General features: G+C 44.2%; 2 protein-coding genes across 2 annotated transcripts in view; one reads left to right on the forward strand and one right to left on the reverse strand.

Annotated features, from left to right (window-relative positions):
• rtn4ip1 (reticulon 4 interacting protein 1) overlaps window positions 1–15,355 on the reverse strand; it is a 222,570-nt gene that overhangs the window by 85,528 nt on the left and 121,687 nt on the right. The gene's annotated exons all lie outside the window — the stretch shown is intronic.
• Window positions 329–11,647, forward strand: LOC147306587 (interferon-inducible GTPase 5-like). Its single transcript, XM_086274806.1, has 3 exons — window positions 329–449; window positions 8,278–8,822; window positions 10,461–11,647. Exons 2-3 carry the CDS (start codon window positions 8,285–8,287, stop codon window positions 11,081–11,083), a joined length of 1,161 nt encoding a protein of 386 aa, XP_086130932.1. The 5' UTR covers window positions 329–449; window positions 8,278–8,284; the 3' UTR covers window positions 11,084–11,647.

Raw genomic sequence — 15,355 nt, forward strand, 5'->3', positions numbered from 1 at the left:
AAATCACAACAAAAGTCGCCTCAAGGCGCTTCATAGATTCATAATCTAAAATATGAAAAGCATCTAAACTGTCTTCATACATCAGGCTGTAGAAACAGGATGTCAGGATTTCACGGAGCTCCTGCTGCACCTCAAACTCACAAAATAAATTTATATTAAAAAAATCGATTCAGGATTTTAATGAATCGATTTTACGTTATCCAAGCCAGAATAGATTTTAATCGATAAATCGATTATAAAAACCCACCCCTAGGCAGAACGCCAGTCTGTTAGTTTTATGTCACCAGTTTAAACAGTTTCACTTGCTGTGTTCAGGGGGAGGGGCTAAAGACAACAAACAGGTAAAGAAAGAAAGTTTGAGCCAGCACAAGGATCCAGTCCGTGCAGACCGCGTCATCAGAATTACTGCTGAATAAAGTATTCATCATCTTTCCAGGACCAACACGCAGGTAAACTTCCATCGTTTGGTGAAATGATCTATGACCTGTTTCTTCTTATTTGTTCTTAATCTCGACAGAACCAAGTAAGTGGGTCGATTTGTCTGTGCATGTCACTAAAGCAGCTACAGCCGCAGTAAAAGGAAACGGGAAGGGGGAAGCATGGGGGTGGGGGGGATTCCCGTGATGGAAAAGAGGAAACATCGAAATAAGAGAGAGAGAGAAACGATTATTGTCTTGCACTGCAAAATGTAACCGCCCGCCACTGAAGGTAATAGAATCACTTCCTTACATTCAGTTACTGCACTTTCAGAGATCTACCTATCTTGCCTTTTGCTGGGAGTTGGCAACCCTATTAGTTAGTAGATCTATTAAACAACCTAAGTTCTGTTTAGAATACCAGAATAGGGAGGATGTGGTAGGTTTAAGTTCATTAGATTGATACATCTCCAACAAGACAGTGTACATCACTCTGACAACGGCGTTTCTTTTCATTCAAAGGCTTTATGGCTTTTCCTGTAATACCCGGTGGGCTGGTCTCTAGTCAAAATGCCCAGGCTGATTTATTTGTCCAAGTCCAGCCATGATGTAGATTTAAGTTTATCAGATTGATCAGTGTTGCTGAACTATGAAATATTTTGGGTGCTATGTATTTTTTGCATACAGGTGTAACAGAACAGCTTTAGTGTTTTGTTTTTTAAAACTTGAGTATCAACTTATACAAAATGCAGCACGATATTAAAAAACAAACAGTTTTACTGACTATAAAATACACTATATTGGAGTCATATCGGCAGATATCCAAATTTATCATATCAGTCATATCGGACATAAAGTGGTACTGCGCTCCCACACAGGTGGTTGGTTGTTACACTCTGAATGTGGTGAGTGTCATTAACCCTCTGTGTGCTGCACCTGAAAATCAAATGACAGACTTTATGATGACGTAACAACAAGCTGCAGCCACGCTAAGTCTCTGCTTTAACTTGTGTTGAAAGTTCGGACTTCAAACTATATGCCAGTTAAATTTTATTGATAGGCTACTAAAAATAGATTGGAGATTATGTATTGGAATTTCAGGAGCGGGACCACACCTCCAAACACACTCCTTCCTGGTTGTCATACTGTATATATAGGTTCCCCCAGTTCTGCAAGCTGTTAATTCTCGTTTACGTGCCCCACCCTCCCTCCCGCCTTGTTTTCAATTCTTTAACTTCCTCATTTCCATTTAGTGCATGGGGATCTGCCAGGCCCGGGAGCCATCACCTGTCCCCTTCGAGGCCTTCCCCAAACCGCAGCTCATGTCAAAGCCTTTCACCTTTACCTACTAAACGCTGTCAAACCTAAAATGAGGACATGGGCCGAGCTAGTGAAATTGATTAAAACGTTTCGTCACCCGTCCAAGTGACTTCTTCAGTCTGAGCCGACTGCAGGTTTCAATCTTATAAACAGCACATTTGCATAATGACTAAAATCAGCCCACTGAAGGAACAATGGGCTGGGAAGTCATTCTTCTTGCTTCCTCCACTTCTGTACCATTGATTCATTAATGTTGAATTCTCTCACAGCTGCTCTATTCCCATGTTGTTGCAGTACATTAATGACTAACCTCGTATTGTGGATGGATTATCTCAGTTGTTCTCCTGACTGAAGTTTGGTCCATTTACAGCATCCTGCCATGCAATTGCATTTGTCCCTAATCATCGGGAACCCTCACGTTAACGTACCAGCTAGCCCAACTTCAGTAACCCTACAAACGTCACTGCTGTTTAGTTTTCTGTCTTCATTTATGTTGGAAGTAACAGCAGAGCTGTACGTTTTATTTATTTCAGAAATCCCTCAGTCAGAACATGCTATATCATGTTTAGGTGGAAACTAACGATCTAACTTCCTGTTAACTTCTAACTCTGTTAAATTTCATAAATTTTGTTTTCCTGGATGTAGCAGCCCTTGGCATCAAGAAGGACAGAAGAGTCTCTAATGGGTGCGGCCATTTATTTCCTCACTAAACACTGCTCATTCTCTGGTCATCATTGAGCACTGTTAAAGCTATAAAATAAGACAAAACTGACACCCGTACAGTCCCTTTGAACCTTAACAATAAGCAATAATAACAAATGAACTTAAATTAAATCAAGTAAATTAAAAAAACAATTCTGAGATTTACAGTAACTGATTAAATAAAACAAAACAGGCAGTTTTAAACCGTGTCTCCTCTTCCATGCTGCGATTTTAAGTAGAGATACTACCAAAGGTTCTCAGGTACCAGCCAACTTCAAATTCAAGTACTTCCCAGTTGTTGCCAATGATCCCTTATAGTTTCACTTTGTTCCAAAACTCCTTGGCTGTATTCTAGACATCTGTGATGAATGTTTCATGCTGTAACAGTGAACTATTTAATTTCCCATAAGCACTTCCATCTGTTAATCTAAAAGCAGAGTGTGGTGGTATGAATATAGATTTAGCATTATGATCTGTTAATGGAGTTGTGAGAGCCGTCCGGGCAGGATGCACACAATTGGTGCACATGCCCAGCCAATAAAATCAAGTTTTATCATATTCCATATGCTCTGCCATGGGGTTGTAACGAGCTGCTTTTAGGCACCAACAAGTGGGCGTGTTCTAAGGAACAAATGGTGGAGAGTCCCAGATTTAAGCCCTGTGGGAGTGCCCCCCCATCTGGATCCAGGGTAAGTTTCTGGACCTTGTCGGTGAAGTCGGTGGAGTTCTTGATGTGGTGTGGGGTGTTCCCCACGAGAGGAGCAAGGATGGTAGCAAGGTGTTTAGCAATGTTATAAGTGGCTGAGTTTATGCTACTGACTATGGGTCTGACTGGGACAGCTTCCTTGTGGATTTTAGGAAGTCCGTAGATGCAGGGTATGGCATCTCCTGGGTAAAGGCGGTGATATGTAAGGCGGTCAATAATTTTGTCCTTTTCAAAGTCTTGAAGGCAAGCTATAACTTTCTTTTTGAAGCTGCTTGTGGGGTCTCGCTTTAAGGCTTCGTAGGTATTGTTGTCACTGAGGAGAGTAGTGATCTTTGTATGGTAATCTGTAGTGTTTAGGACCACGGTGCATCTTCCCTTATCCGCTGGTAAAACAGTGATGTTGTGGTCTTTGCTCAGGGAAGTGACGGCCTTCTTTTCCTGTATTGTGAGGTTGGATGGAGGGACTTTGGCACTGGAGAGTGTGGCTGAGACTTTCATCCTGATTTGCTCTGCTTCTGTCTGTGATAATTTATTAATCCGTATGGCAGATTCTGTGGCTGTGATGAGGTCCACTATGGGCAACTGTTGTGGAGAAATGGCAAAATTGAGTCCTTTGGCTAATACTCTCTTTTCAGGGTCAGTGAGAATCCTGTCTGAAAAGTTCTTAACCCATTTCTCCTGACTGACTTCAGGTGTATTTTCTTCTCTGGGTTGTGTAGGTTCAGGATGAGGAGTGTGTGTTTTTGAAAGCAAGGTGTGAAATTTCCTGCGTTGTCTTTCTTTTCCTTTAGAGTGTTGGGCCCGCTGAGCCTTGTCCCCTATGTAGCCAGTGTATCAGAAAAACTCAGGAGAGTTTTCTCCAAGCATGACATCCCAGTGCATTTCAGACCCAGCAACACGCTCAGACAAAAACTGGTTCACCCGAAAGATAAAACACCAAAACACAGACTTAACAATGTGGTGTATGCTGTACAGTGCAGCGAGGAATGCCCAGACCTCTACATTGGAGAGACCAAACAGCCACTTCACAAGCGCATGGCACAACATAGAAGAGCCACCTCCACAGGACAAGACTCAGCAGTCCATCTGCATCTTAAGGATAAAGGACACTCTGTCGAGGATGCCAATGTTCACATTTTGGACAGAGAGGACAGATGGTTTGAAAGAGGAGTGAAAGAAGCCATCTATGTCCACTGTGAGCGACCATCTTTGAACAGAGGCGGGGGTTTACGACACCAACTCTCTGCCATCTGTAATCCAGTTTTGAGATCCCTTCCCAGACGCCTTAACGCCCACTCACATCCTGGGCCATCTGATCTCAGGAATTCGCATGATAAGGTGGGGCCAGGTTTCACAATGAACTCACCCGAAACTGGCTGATTGGGGCCCACACCCATTTTCACACCTTGGCTCAGGCGATTAGAGGATCATCAGGGGGTCCTTTTGTCCCTCTGTGGGGGGTCACTCCCACTAGGCTTATATCTGGGACTCTCCACCATTTGACCTTAGAACTGAAGAAGCTTCTCGGATGAGAGGTGAAACGTCTTCAAGTAACTTAAAGAAGTCCAGACGCTTTTCTTTGCAAGCTCCTTTGACCATGATGACATTGTATATAATTTGGATTATTTTTTTATCTTGTCAAGATCCATGCTCACTCCTTGGCGGCCGCTTATTGGGGCTCGCTCGGGCCACTTCGGAGGTGGGGTGCCCCCGGCCTCTCGGCCTGGGGCTCGGTTACTCAGGCACAGCTGGCTGCCGGCGGAGCTCACGGGCGCGTCACTGCAACTCCCCCTGGCTTCTGCTCCGCGGCTGCTGAATGAGCCCTCATCTGGGACTCTCCTTAGCTCTTACTGGGACAGTGGCGCGGCTGCCCCTCTGTGGGTCTTCCTTGGTCTCTTGTGTTCTGGGGGCCTCTGGATGTCTAGAGTTTTGATCTCCTCCATACCTGCTTGATACCATAGAGGACAGGGCTGTGGCTCCCCACACTTTCTAGCAGATCATTACATGGAGAAACCTTTTCTTGTATTGTGAAGGGAAGAACTTTAGCACTGGAGAGGGTAGCTGAAACTTTCATCCTGAAGCAGAGCAAATCAGGGTTAAAGTTCAGTGAGCGTCATGTCAATACACTAACATATGGGCTGTATCCCAATTCAGGGTCTTCATCTTTCGAAGGCCACATTTGTTGTTGCATCACAGCGACACAACGAAGGCTGTCTCAATATTTATGAACAGGGAACAAGAGATGGGGAAAAGAGGACAGAGTAATGATCATCAAGAACTAGCCATAACTCAGTATGTGATGTAAAAGTTGCATCACAATTTATCTTTTAAAAGAAAAATTGTGTCAGGACATGGAAGGGAGTGAACGCTGCCACGTTTTAGCTGCTGCTGCTCTCTCTCTATACGTATTGCTTAGTATAGCTATGCAAGTTTATTTTATTCCCTGAACCTATATTGTCTGACAGGTAAAGTGTTTCTCTGCCTTACCTGTCGGCTGGCGTGCTTTTACTGTCAGCTGTTAACATCAGCTTTTAGCCACTGGACTGACTGCTAAGGTTCTGTTCTTCCGGGCTCTTCTCGCTGGGTTTGTTCTGTCCATACTCAGGCCTGTCTCCTTCACTCTGAGGTACAGGGCATCAGAACTACTCTATCTAGGCTTCCAGCATATCTTGGCCCATCCGCCAGCTTTACTGCTGCACCTGGACATCGCCTGGTGCCCAGTCGACAGTATGTTCTCCGTGGATCCAGATGGAATTACAGGATCGACAGCAGGAGCCCAATACCACCCCTGTGGTCATCTTGCACAGGGGCGGACTGCTCACTAGCATTGCCAGGTTGGCTTGCAATGTTAGCAGTGACTACTACGTTCCCGTTGGACTCGAACAGTTTCCTTCTCTCGCTCTGCCCCGTGGTATTCATCTAAACTTCATAAACTTAAAGCTACTGAAGGCCGCCTGGAACGTCTTTTCAGGAAAACAGGACATGTATCTCAGTCATATACAACGTTATAAAGAAGTTATTCATCATGCTAAATCTGCTTACTGCACTTCTATTATTGAGTCCACTGAAGGAAACACTCGTACTTTGTTTTCTAGTTTATATACTATTGTTAAACCTTTGCCATACATACACCCTCTGCTGCAGTCTGTAACAAATTTATGGACTTTTTTGTATTAAAAAATTGTTCTTCATCAACTGTTGCCCTCTTCTTGTGATATGGTCAACCGCCCTACTTGCATTTTTTCCCCTCCTAGTCAACTGACATCTTCTTTATCCACTTTTGAACTTCCTACAATAATTCAACTATCTTCAATAATTACTAAGTTAAAGTCATCTTTGTGAAAAACTTGATCCACTGCCCACTAATCTTTGGGCTTGTTGATCACTAATACCGTACACTCTTATATCTGGTTCTGTTCCATCCTCTCTTTAAACTGCTATGATAACTCCAATACTGAAGACATCTGGTCAGTCATTGGCAATACAGGGAGTGCAGAATTATTAGGCAAATGAGTATTTTGTCCACATCATCCTCTTCATGCATGTTGTCTTACTCCAAGCTGTATAGGCTCGAAAGCCTACTACCAATTAAGCATATTAGGTGATGTGCATCTCTGTAATGAGAAGGGGTGTGGTCTAATGACATCAACACCCTATATCAGGTGTGCATAATTATTAGGCAACGTCCTTTCCTTTGGCAAAACGGGTCAAAAGAAGGACTTGAAAGGCTCAGAAAAGTCAAAAATAGTGAGATATCTTGCAGAGGGATGCAGCAGTCTCAAAATTGCAAAGCTTCTGAAGCGTGATCATCGAACAATCAAGCGTTTCATTCAAAATAGTCAACAGGGTCGCAAGAAGCGTGTGGAAAAACCAAGGTGCAAAATAACTGCCCATGAACTGAGAAAAGTCAAACGTGCAGCTGCCAAGATGCCACTTGCTACCAGTTTGGCCATATTTCAGAGCTGCAACATCACTGGAGTGCCCAAAAGCACAAAGTGTGCAATACTCAGAGACATGGCCAAAGTAAGAAAGGCTGAAAGACGACCACCACTGAACAAGACACACAAGCTGAAACGTCAAGACTGGGCCAAGAAATATCTCAAGACTGATTTTTCTAAGGTTTTATGGACTGATGAAATGAGAGTGAGTCTTGATGGGCCAGATGGATGGGCCCGTGGCTGGATTGGTAAAGGGCAGAGAGCTCCAGTCCGACTCAGACGCCAGCAAGGTGGAGGTGGAGTACTGGTTTGGGCTGGTATCATCAAAGATGAGCTTGTGGGGCCTTTTCGGGTTGAGGATGGAGTCAAGCTCAACTCCCAGTCCTACTGCCAGTTTCTGGAAGACACCTTCTTCAAGCAGTGGTACAGGAAGAAGTCTGCATCCTTCAAGAAAAACATGATTTTCATGCAGGACAATGCTCCATCACACGCGTCCAAGTACTCCACAGCGTGGCTGGCAAGAAAGGGTATAAAAGAAGAAAAACTAATGACATGGCCACCTTGTTCACCTGATCTGAACCCCATTGAGAACCTGTGGTCCATCATCAAATGTGAGATTCACAAGGAGGGAAAACAGTACACCTCTCTGAACAGTGTCTGGGAGGCTGTGGTTGCTGCTGCACGCAATGTTGATGGTGAACAGATCAAAACACCGACAGAATCCATGGATGGCAGGCTTTTGAGTGTCCTTGCAAAGAAAGGTGGCTATATTGGTCGCTGATTTGTTTTTGTTTTGTTTTTGAATGTCAGAAATGTATATTTGTGAATGTGGAGATGTTATATTGGTTTCACTGGTAAAAATAAATAATTGAAATGGGTATATATTTGTTTTTTGTTAAGTTGCCATTATAATTATGCACAGTAATAGTCACCTGCACACACAGATATCCCCCTAAAATAGCTAAAACTAAAAACAAACTGAAAACTACTTCCAAAAACATTCAGCTTTGATATTAATGAGTGTTTTGGGTTCATTGAGAACATGATTGTTGTTCAATAATAAAATTATTCCTCAAAAATACAACTTGCCTAATAATTCTGCACTCCCTGTATTACTGACCAGATGTCTGTATATTAAGTATTTCCAAATCATGCTGCAGTGATTTTTACACCTTTTATTTTTCTACTATTTTAGGATCAACATGGAGGACCTAATTGCTGGCGTTAAAGAAGCCCTGCAAAACAACGATTCTGCAGCAGCAGCTGCAAAAGTTCAAGAATATTTAGAAGAACAAGAAAATATTCCACTAAATATCGCCATCACAGGAGAATGTGGCTCAGGCAAATCCACCTTTGTTAATGCCTTCAGAGAGATAGATGACAAAGATGAGGGAGCTGCTCCTACTGGTGTTGTAGAAACCACCTCAGAGGTTGCAGCTTACACCCATCCAAACTTTCCCAATGTTATGTTATGGGATCTTCCTGGAATCGGCACCACCAAGTTTCCAACTGATAAGTACCTGGAGCTTGTTGGATTTGAGAAGTTTGACTTCTTCATCATCATCTCAGACACTCGCTTCAGAGAAAATGATGTGAAACTCGCTCAGGAGATTCAGAGGATGAAGAAAAAGTTCTACTTTGTTCGATCAAAGATTGACAACAACATACGAGCTGAGAGAAGAAAGAGAGACTTCAGTGCAGAGGGGACTCTGACAAAAATCAGAGACGACTGCATTCAAGGTGAGATTTTTCTTTTACTGTGAAAAATGCAGCTGATTTATATTTTTACTGTTGGAAAATTAATAAAATATATGTATATGCATTTATTTATAATTTTATATTCATGCGTATAACTACAGATTCTATCTTCTTTATGAATCAGGTTTTATTGAGCTGCAGAGGAAATTGAAACTGAAAGATCCTCTTTATGTAAAACAGAATAAATAATTAATTTAATAATAATTAATAAATAATTTTAAAGTCACATCAACATGTACTTTTACTTCCTTCTTTCTTTCAAAGTTTACGATCACATATTTTTAACTGATCTCTTTGCTTTACCATCATCATCATCATCATCATGTATTTATTTATATAGCACTTTAAAAACACACCTGGTAGACCAAAGTGCTGTACAATACTAATATGCACATAGTAATAAAACCAGACATAGCAATAAAGTTAAAAAACAATAAAAAAAAAATATCAGTTACCCCCAGAGTTAAAAGCCAGGGAATAAAAATAGGTTTTTAATAAAGACTTAAAAACGGGCACTGATGCAGCCTGTCTAATATGGAGAGGAAGGTTATTCCAAAGCATCGGCGCGGCAACAGAGAACGCTCGGTCTCCTCTAAGTTTCAGCCGTGACTTTGGGACCGAAAGCAGCAACTGCTCAGCTGACCGAAGGAAACGAGTGGGGACGTGGGGCTTCAACAAGTCAGACAAATAAACAGGTGCCAGACCATTTAGAGATTTAAAAGCCAATAAAAGGACTTTAAAACGGATCCTGAATTCAATTGGAAGCCAGTGTAAAGAGGCCAAAATTGGAGTGATGTGATCAAATTTTCTTCTGCCAGTTAAAAATCGAGCCGCAGCATGTTGCACTAATTGCAAGCTTGACAAAGTGCCCTGCCCAACCCCTATTAAAAGAGAATTACAATAATCTAAACGTGAGGTAATAAAGGCATGAATAACACTTTCCAAGTCACGCTTGGAAAGAAAGGGCTTAACCTTCGATAAACGTCTGAGGTGATAAAATGCTGATTTTACCACCCCGTTTACATGGTCATCAAAGGTGAGTGCAGAATCCATTTTAACTCCGAGATTTGTGATCGAACTCTTTAGTTGGGAAGTCAAAGCTGCAAGATCAACATCCAGAGTATGAGAAGAACGATTTGGGCCAAATAAAATTGCTTCTGTTTTCCGATCATTAAAATTTAAAAAGTTTTTTGCCATCCATGCTTTGACATCAGTAAGGCAGTCAAGCAGAGGTCCAGTTGGGAGACTATCAGAATGACTAAAAGGTAAGTAGAGCTGGCAGTCATCTGCGTATAGCTGGAATGGCACTTTATGCTTTTGGAAAATCGCGCCAAGAGGCAAAAGGTACAGTGAAAACAATAATGGCCCAAGAATAGATCCCTGTGGCACACCCCAAAGCAGAGGGGCCACAGAGGATGAAGCCGACCCCAACTTAACACAAAAGGTCCTATTTAAAAGATAGGACTTTAACCACAAAAGTGCCGAACCAGAAATTCCCACACAGTGCTGCAAGCGGGAGATCAGCAAATCGTGATCCACAGTGCAAACAGATGTTAGCATTCATCAATTAAAATAATAAAGTTCAACTCTAAATCATATTTTATCTCTTTTATAACTCAGGTCTTCAGAGACAAGGCATTGTGTCCCCACAAGTCTTCCTGGTGTCCAGCTTTGAGCTCCACCTGTACGACTTCTCTCTCTTACATGAGACCTTAGAGAGAGAACTTCCTGCACACAAGAGGGACACTCTATTGTTCGTCATGCCCAACATCAGCCTGGAGATCATCAACAAGAAGAAAAAAGCTTTTCAGTCCAAAATAAAATACTACTCTATTCTGTCTGCAGCTGTAGCAGGGGTTCCAGTTCCTCTGCTTTCTGCTGCTGTTGATCTTGGCTTGATGGTTGCAGTTGTTTCAAAATATGTAGCTGGGTTTGGTCTTGATAAGTCATCTCTGGAGAGACTGGCTGCCAGCTCAGGTGTTCCATACACTGATCTGAGCTCTGTCATTAAATCAAAACTTTCTGCAGAAAAAACAACCATAGAACTCATCCTGAAGTTGTTGGTCTCAGCTGCAAGCATAGTTGCATCAATGGCAGCAGAGGAAGCAACCAGATGGATTCCAGTATTTGGGATTGCAGCATCAATGAGCCTCTCATTCATCACAACCTACAAAGCTCTGAATTATTTCCTCAATGAGCTTGCTGATGATGCTCAGAAAGTGTTTAACAAGGCTCTGGGTTGAACATGTCAGAGTCATTCTGAGGATTAACTGTCAGTTACTTTGTTAGATTGTTATCGCCAGTTTCCCAACACATGTTCCAAAATGTTCTCAGTTGTTGTTGTTCTCTGTGCTCCTGTCATTATTTGCATTTCCTTACTGTGCGTGTGTATGTTAATAATCAGAATCAGAATACTTTATTAATCCCGAAGGAAATGATAGGTATCTGCTCCTTTGTGCAAGGAGGAAAACAGGATAAGCACTCCCAGAACTAGAAACTTACTTTCAACAGGCCACTGGTATGAATGTTTTTGACCAACAAATTAGAAACAGGCTTCAAGAGGGTGGCCCAACATCCTCTACAGGGCATTGTGGAGTCCAAGTCGCATTTGCCATAGAATACCAGAATTGGCAGGTCCACCACTGGTGCCCTGTGCTTTTCAGAAATGAGAGCAGTGTGACACAAGGACCTGATAACTTAAAGTTGCACTGGCAAATTAATTTTTATTTTGCTTTTCACACATTTTACGCTGGCTTGAGCTGGACACTTTCCAGCATGCTCCAGCTGCTGCTCTGCTTTACGGATCTTTCACGCCACTTCTGGGTCCAAGCGTGCTGCTTACATAGGAGAGGCATGATTAGAGTGATGACTGCCAGCTGTGACTCCTAGAACCCACTGCCCCATCCCTCCTCTGCAGGTGCGCTACAATCCACACCCCGTCACAAGCAGGTTGATGCTGAGAACATGTGACAGATGTGAAATGGTCTGGAGAAGCTGTGGAGAACGTCATGGTGCCTGTAACATTGTTCAGCATGACTGGTTTGGCGGTGGGTTAGTGATGGTCTCGGAAGTCATATCCATGGACAGACACACACCTTTGTTGCATTGAGAGAGGAGGAGAAAGAGACAAAACACCACACACGGCAACAGAGCACGTTTAAACAGACCCACGAGCAGGACGACCTGCGATGATCGCCAGCTTGGGGTACACCCAAAACACATGAGCCCATGTGATTGTCTTATATAAATCCATATTTTAGAAATTTATTAAAAAAAACACCAAAACAGAAATGACCCAGAACCGTGACACTACCTTGTATTTATCAACATATACAAATATAACATTTTGGAGGTATGCTCAAACATTTACAAAATTAAAAGGTTTCATAAAAAAAAAAAAACAATTAGTTATATCATTCTTTATTAATCTTTGTCTCACATTCCCAAATTCAGAATAAACTTAAATAATATGAACAAAAACCTAAACAGACATCTGTTGTTTGTTACTCAGAGCTACAAATGACACTCTTTTCTCCACACATTGTTTGATAGAAAAAACATTCCCACACTGTACCATATACTAATGGCATATCTGTGTAGTGGAAATCTCCACACCAACATTGCAGAGCTACCTGAGTTGTTATTACACAAACTTTAGACAGTGGCAGGACATTAAACTGTGTCTGTGAACTCACAAACTTAAATGTACAGGAGCCGTGTTTTACTGTTGTTACAAGAGGGAGCCTTAAGTTTAGCAAAACAGAAAGCCGAAGCTACACACAATTAGAGCATGTGCTGAGCTAAGCTAGCTCCCATTGTCTTAATGGCAACACATTTCAACCAGCAAAACAAACAAATATAGATCCCAATGAGATAAACTGCTGGTCGAGTTTTACCCTTACTTGGCATGTTAATTATGTGGACCACATGTGTGGCCTTATTACTTACTAACCTGAAAAAAAAGAGGTAAATGATGAGATGGACGACGGGTAGTGTGTTTTCCTCTCTCGCTTCTGCCAGATCTGAAGACGAGCAGTTGTATCACAATAAACCATCTCACTGAGGCGGAGTCTCACCCAACATGTTGGATCCCCAACAAATCACAAAATTAAGACTCTTCTTTAACAAAACTACACATGAAAACTTATACAGTATAAAAAATGAAATCATAATGTGACCACAGATTACGGTGTGTCACAGAAGAAGAACTTATTTTAGTTTTCTGAGATCACAAAATCATTTGTTTTGTTTTCAAAGTTATATTTTATTTTAGGTCGCTAAAATCATCATCTATTTTTAGTATTTAGTTTCACTTAACTATTATAACTTTAAAGTGAAGGCTGGGCCTTGGGGGCTTCGGTCCTCGTCGGTGTGTCACCGAGGTTGTGAGCAGGTGGGTGCACGGGGGCTCAGCCCTGGTGCAGGGGGCCTCTTGTGCATCGGCATAACTGGGGGGCTCTTCAACTGGCGGGGAGGTTGTTCCATCCTTGCAGGAGTCCACTCTGCAGGTGGGGGAGAGACATAGGAGAGGTGGAGAATAAACTTAACCTGGGTGTCTGTTGTCTTGTGTAGTCTGGGAGACGATTGAATGTTGGGGTGGGTACAGTTTCCTCTGCGGTGGGGTAGGGTGGGCTGCCCCGGGTCCTGTGGGGCTTGGCAGTGCTACCGTAGGCCCCGGTCTGGATGGACCTGGGCTCCCTTGCCTTGGTGGGTACCAGAGGATGGGGGTGCCTACTGGGGTCAGCGGGGGAGCTGGCCCTAGGGAGGGGCATCCTCCCCTCCCTCCTTTTCCTCCCCATCCCCGGCTACCTCCCTCTTCCCGCTCCACCACACTCACCCACACAGGTAGGGCTTTGGAGTGCGGGTGTGTCACCAGGGTACAGGGGAGACATCCCCCCCCCCCCCGTCCCCCCGTCCCCTTCTGGCCACCTGTGCCTCAATTTTATCTCACAACTTAGACATCCACATTACTCACACTCTCATAACACACACATATATATAGGGCCTTGAGGGTGGGCATGTTAACGGCGTCCAGTGGACAGTCTGTGTACTCAAACCTACCTCTGGCGCTGGTGCCCACCTCTCAATTTTAAATCCATGTAGACATTGAGGGTTCTCGGGAGGGGCCGTGCTAACACCTGCTGCTCTCTGGCAGCAGCACCATGCTCTCCCTTGTTTTAAATGCACTTTAGAACAACACGCAGCAACACTACACATGAGCGGGAGGAGGGAGGTATGGGGTCTTCACACACCCCGGTTCTCTACTAGCCATTGGGGCGGGGGGGCTGGGAGGAGATGTTGGCTGTCCGATTGGCCTCCCTGCTGCTGCGGAGCCTGGGACGGTCTGCTTGCCTCCACCCCGGGGGGAAGGGTAACATCTCTTGGGTCTGGGTTCCATTTCCCCCTCTGGAGGCGAGGGTACCTGGACCCGGGGTATAGAGTATGTTTGGGGAGTGTGATTGTGTGTACATGTCCATTTATGTCAATCCTTACGTTGGGTGAGTGCTGAGTGTTTGTATATGTGTGCATGAGGGTGGGAATGCATGTTTGTGTCTGTGTGTGCCTGTTTGTCTGTGTCTATATGTCAGGTCGGGTCTTAGACTCCACCTCTCTGGGAACTCCCAGGCCCTCCAAGGCCTATCTCCCCTCACCACACTCCCTGCCGGTGATTGATGCCTTCAGGGGTTGGTGCATTGGTGGTTCTTGGTGTCCGGGGCTGGGCACTCAGGTATGTACCAGCTCGCTCCCGGTGGCTACCTGGTGGGGCCTGCCGCCTGTTGCTCGGTCAGGCCTCCTCCGGGGTGCGGCGGGCCCTCGGGCCTCCGGCCCCTGGGCCTGCGGCTCGGTTCACTCTGGCACAGCTGGCTGCCGGCAGAGCCGGCGGGCACGCCGGTGCAGCCCCCTCTAGCTTCTGCTCGGTGGCTACTGGGTGACGCCTCGTCTGGGGATCCTCAGCCCTTCCCATGAAGGTGGCACGGATGCCCCTCCGCTGGTCCTCCTTGGGCTCTCGCACTCTGGGGCCTCTGGATGTCTGGGGCCTGGATCTCCTCCATGCCTGCTTCATGCCCTGGGGGACAGGGCTATGGCTCGCTACATCCTCTTGCAGACCATTACATGTGGAAACCATTTGAATACAAGCGCGCTGATCCACACAGGTATGCACACGGATGTTCACTGCTCGTAGACTTAAATTACACCTTTCTTGGCTGCTACTTCGAAGCACATTGTGCGCTGTCTGTCCTGCGTGCTGCACAACAACATTGAATATTTAGTATTTACTGCTGTTTACACTTAGCTAGATTAATGCGATGGTGTTGTGTTTAGTATGATGCTTTGTTGTTGTTGTTGTTGTTTGCTTGTTTTCTATTCTTCTCTCAACAGGTGATCCAGGAGATTTTTTTTTCTCCCCCCCTTTCTCACTGTCCCTCTCCCCTTCTGTCTTTCCTTTCCTTCCTCTTTCTTTCTCCCTTTCCTATCCCTCACTCATGTCTGTCCCGTTTGTAACATCTGAAAAT

The sequence above is a fragment of the Aulonocara sp. 'chitande type north' Nkhata Bay genome, linkage group LG19 (genome assembly GCF_057382095.1).
Source record: "Aulonocara sp. 'chitande type north' Nkhata Bay isolate Kocher_YH1m ecotype deep benthic linkage group LG19, A_spYH_male_GT1.1, whole genome shotgun sequence".
NCBI classification, from domain to species: Eukaryota; Metazoa; Chordata; class Actinopteri; order Cichliformes; family Cichlidae; genus Aulonocara; species Aulonocara sp. 'chitande type north' Nkhata Bay.

What these genes read in the sequence shown, in the direction of transcription:
- LOC147306587 (XM_086274806.1), top strand. Translation starts at nt 8,285, where the DNA reads ATGGAGGACCTAATTGCTGGCGTTAAAGAAGCCCTGCAAAACAACGAT. An exon ending in CAGAGACGACTGCATTCAAG is followed by an intron (nt 8,823 to 10,460) that starts GTGAGATTTTTC and finishes TTTATAACTCAG; the next exon opens with GTCTTCAGAGACAAGGCATT.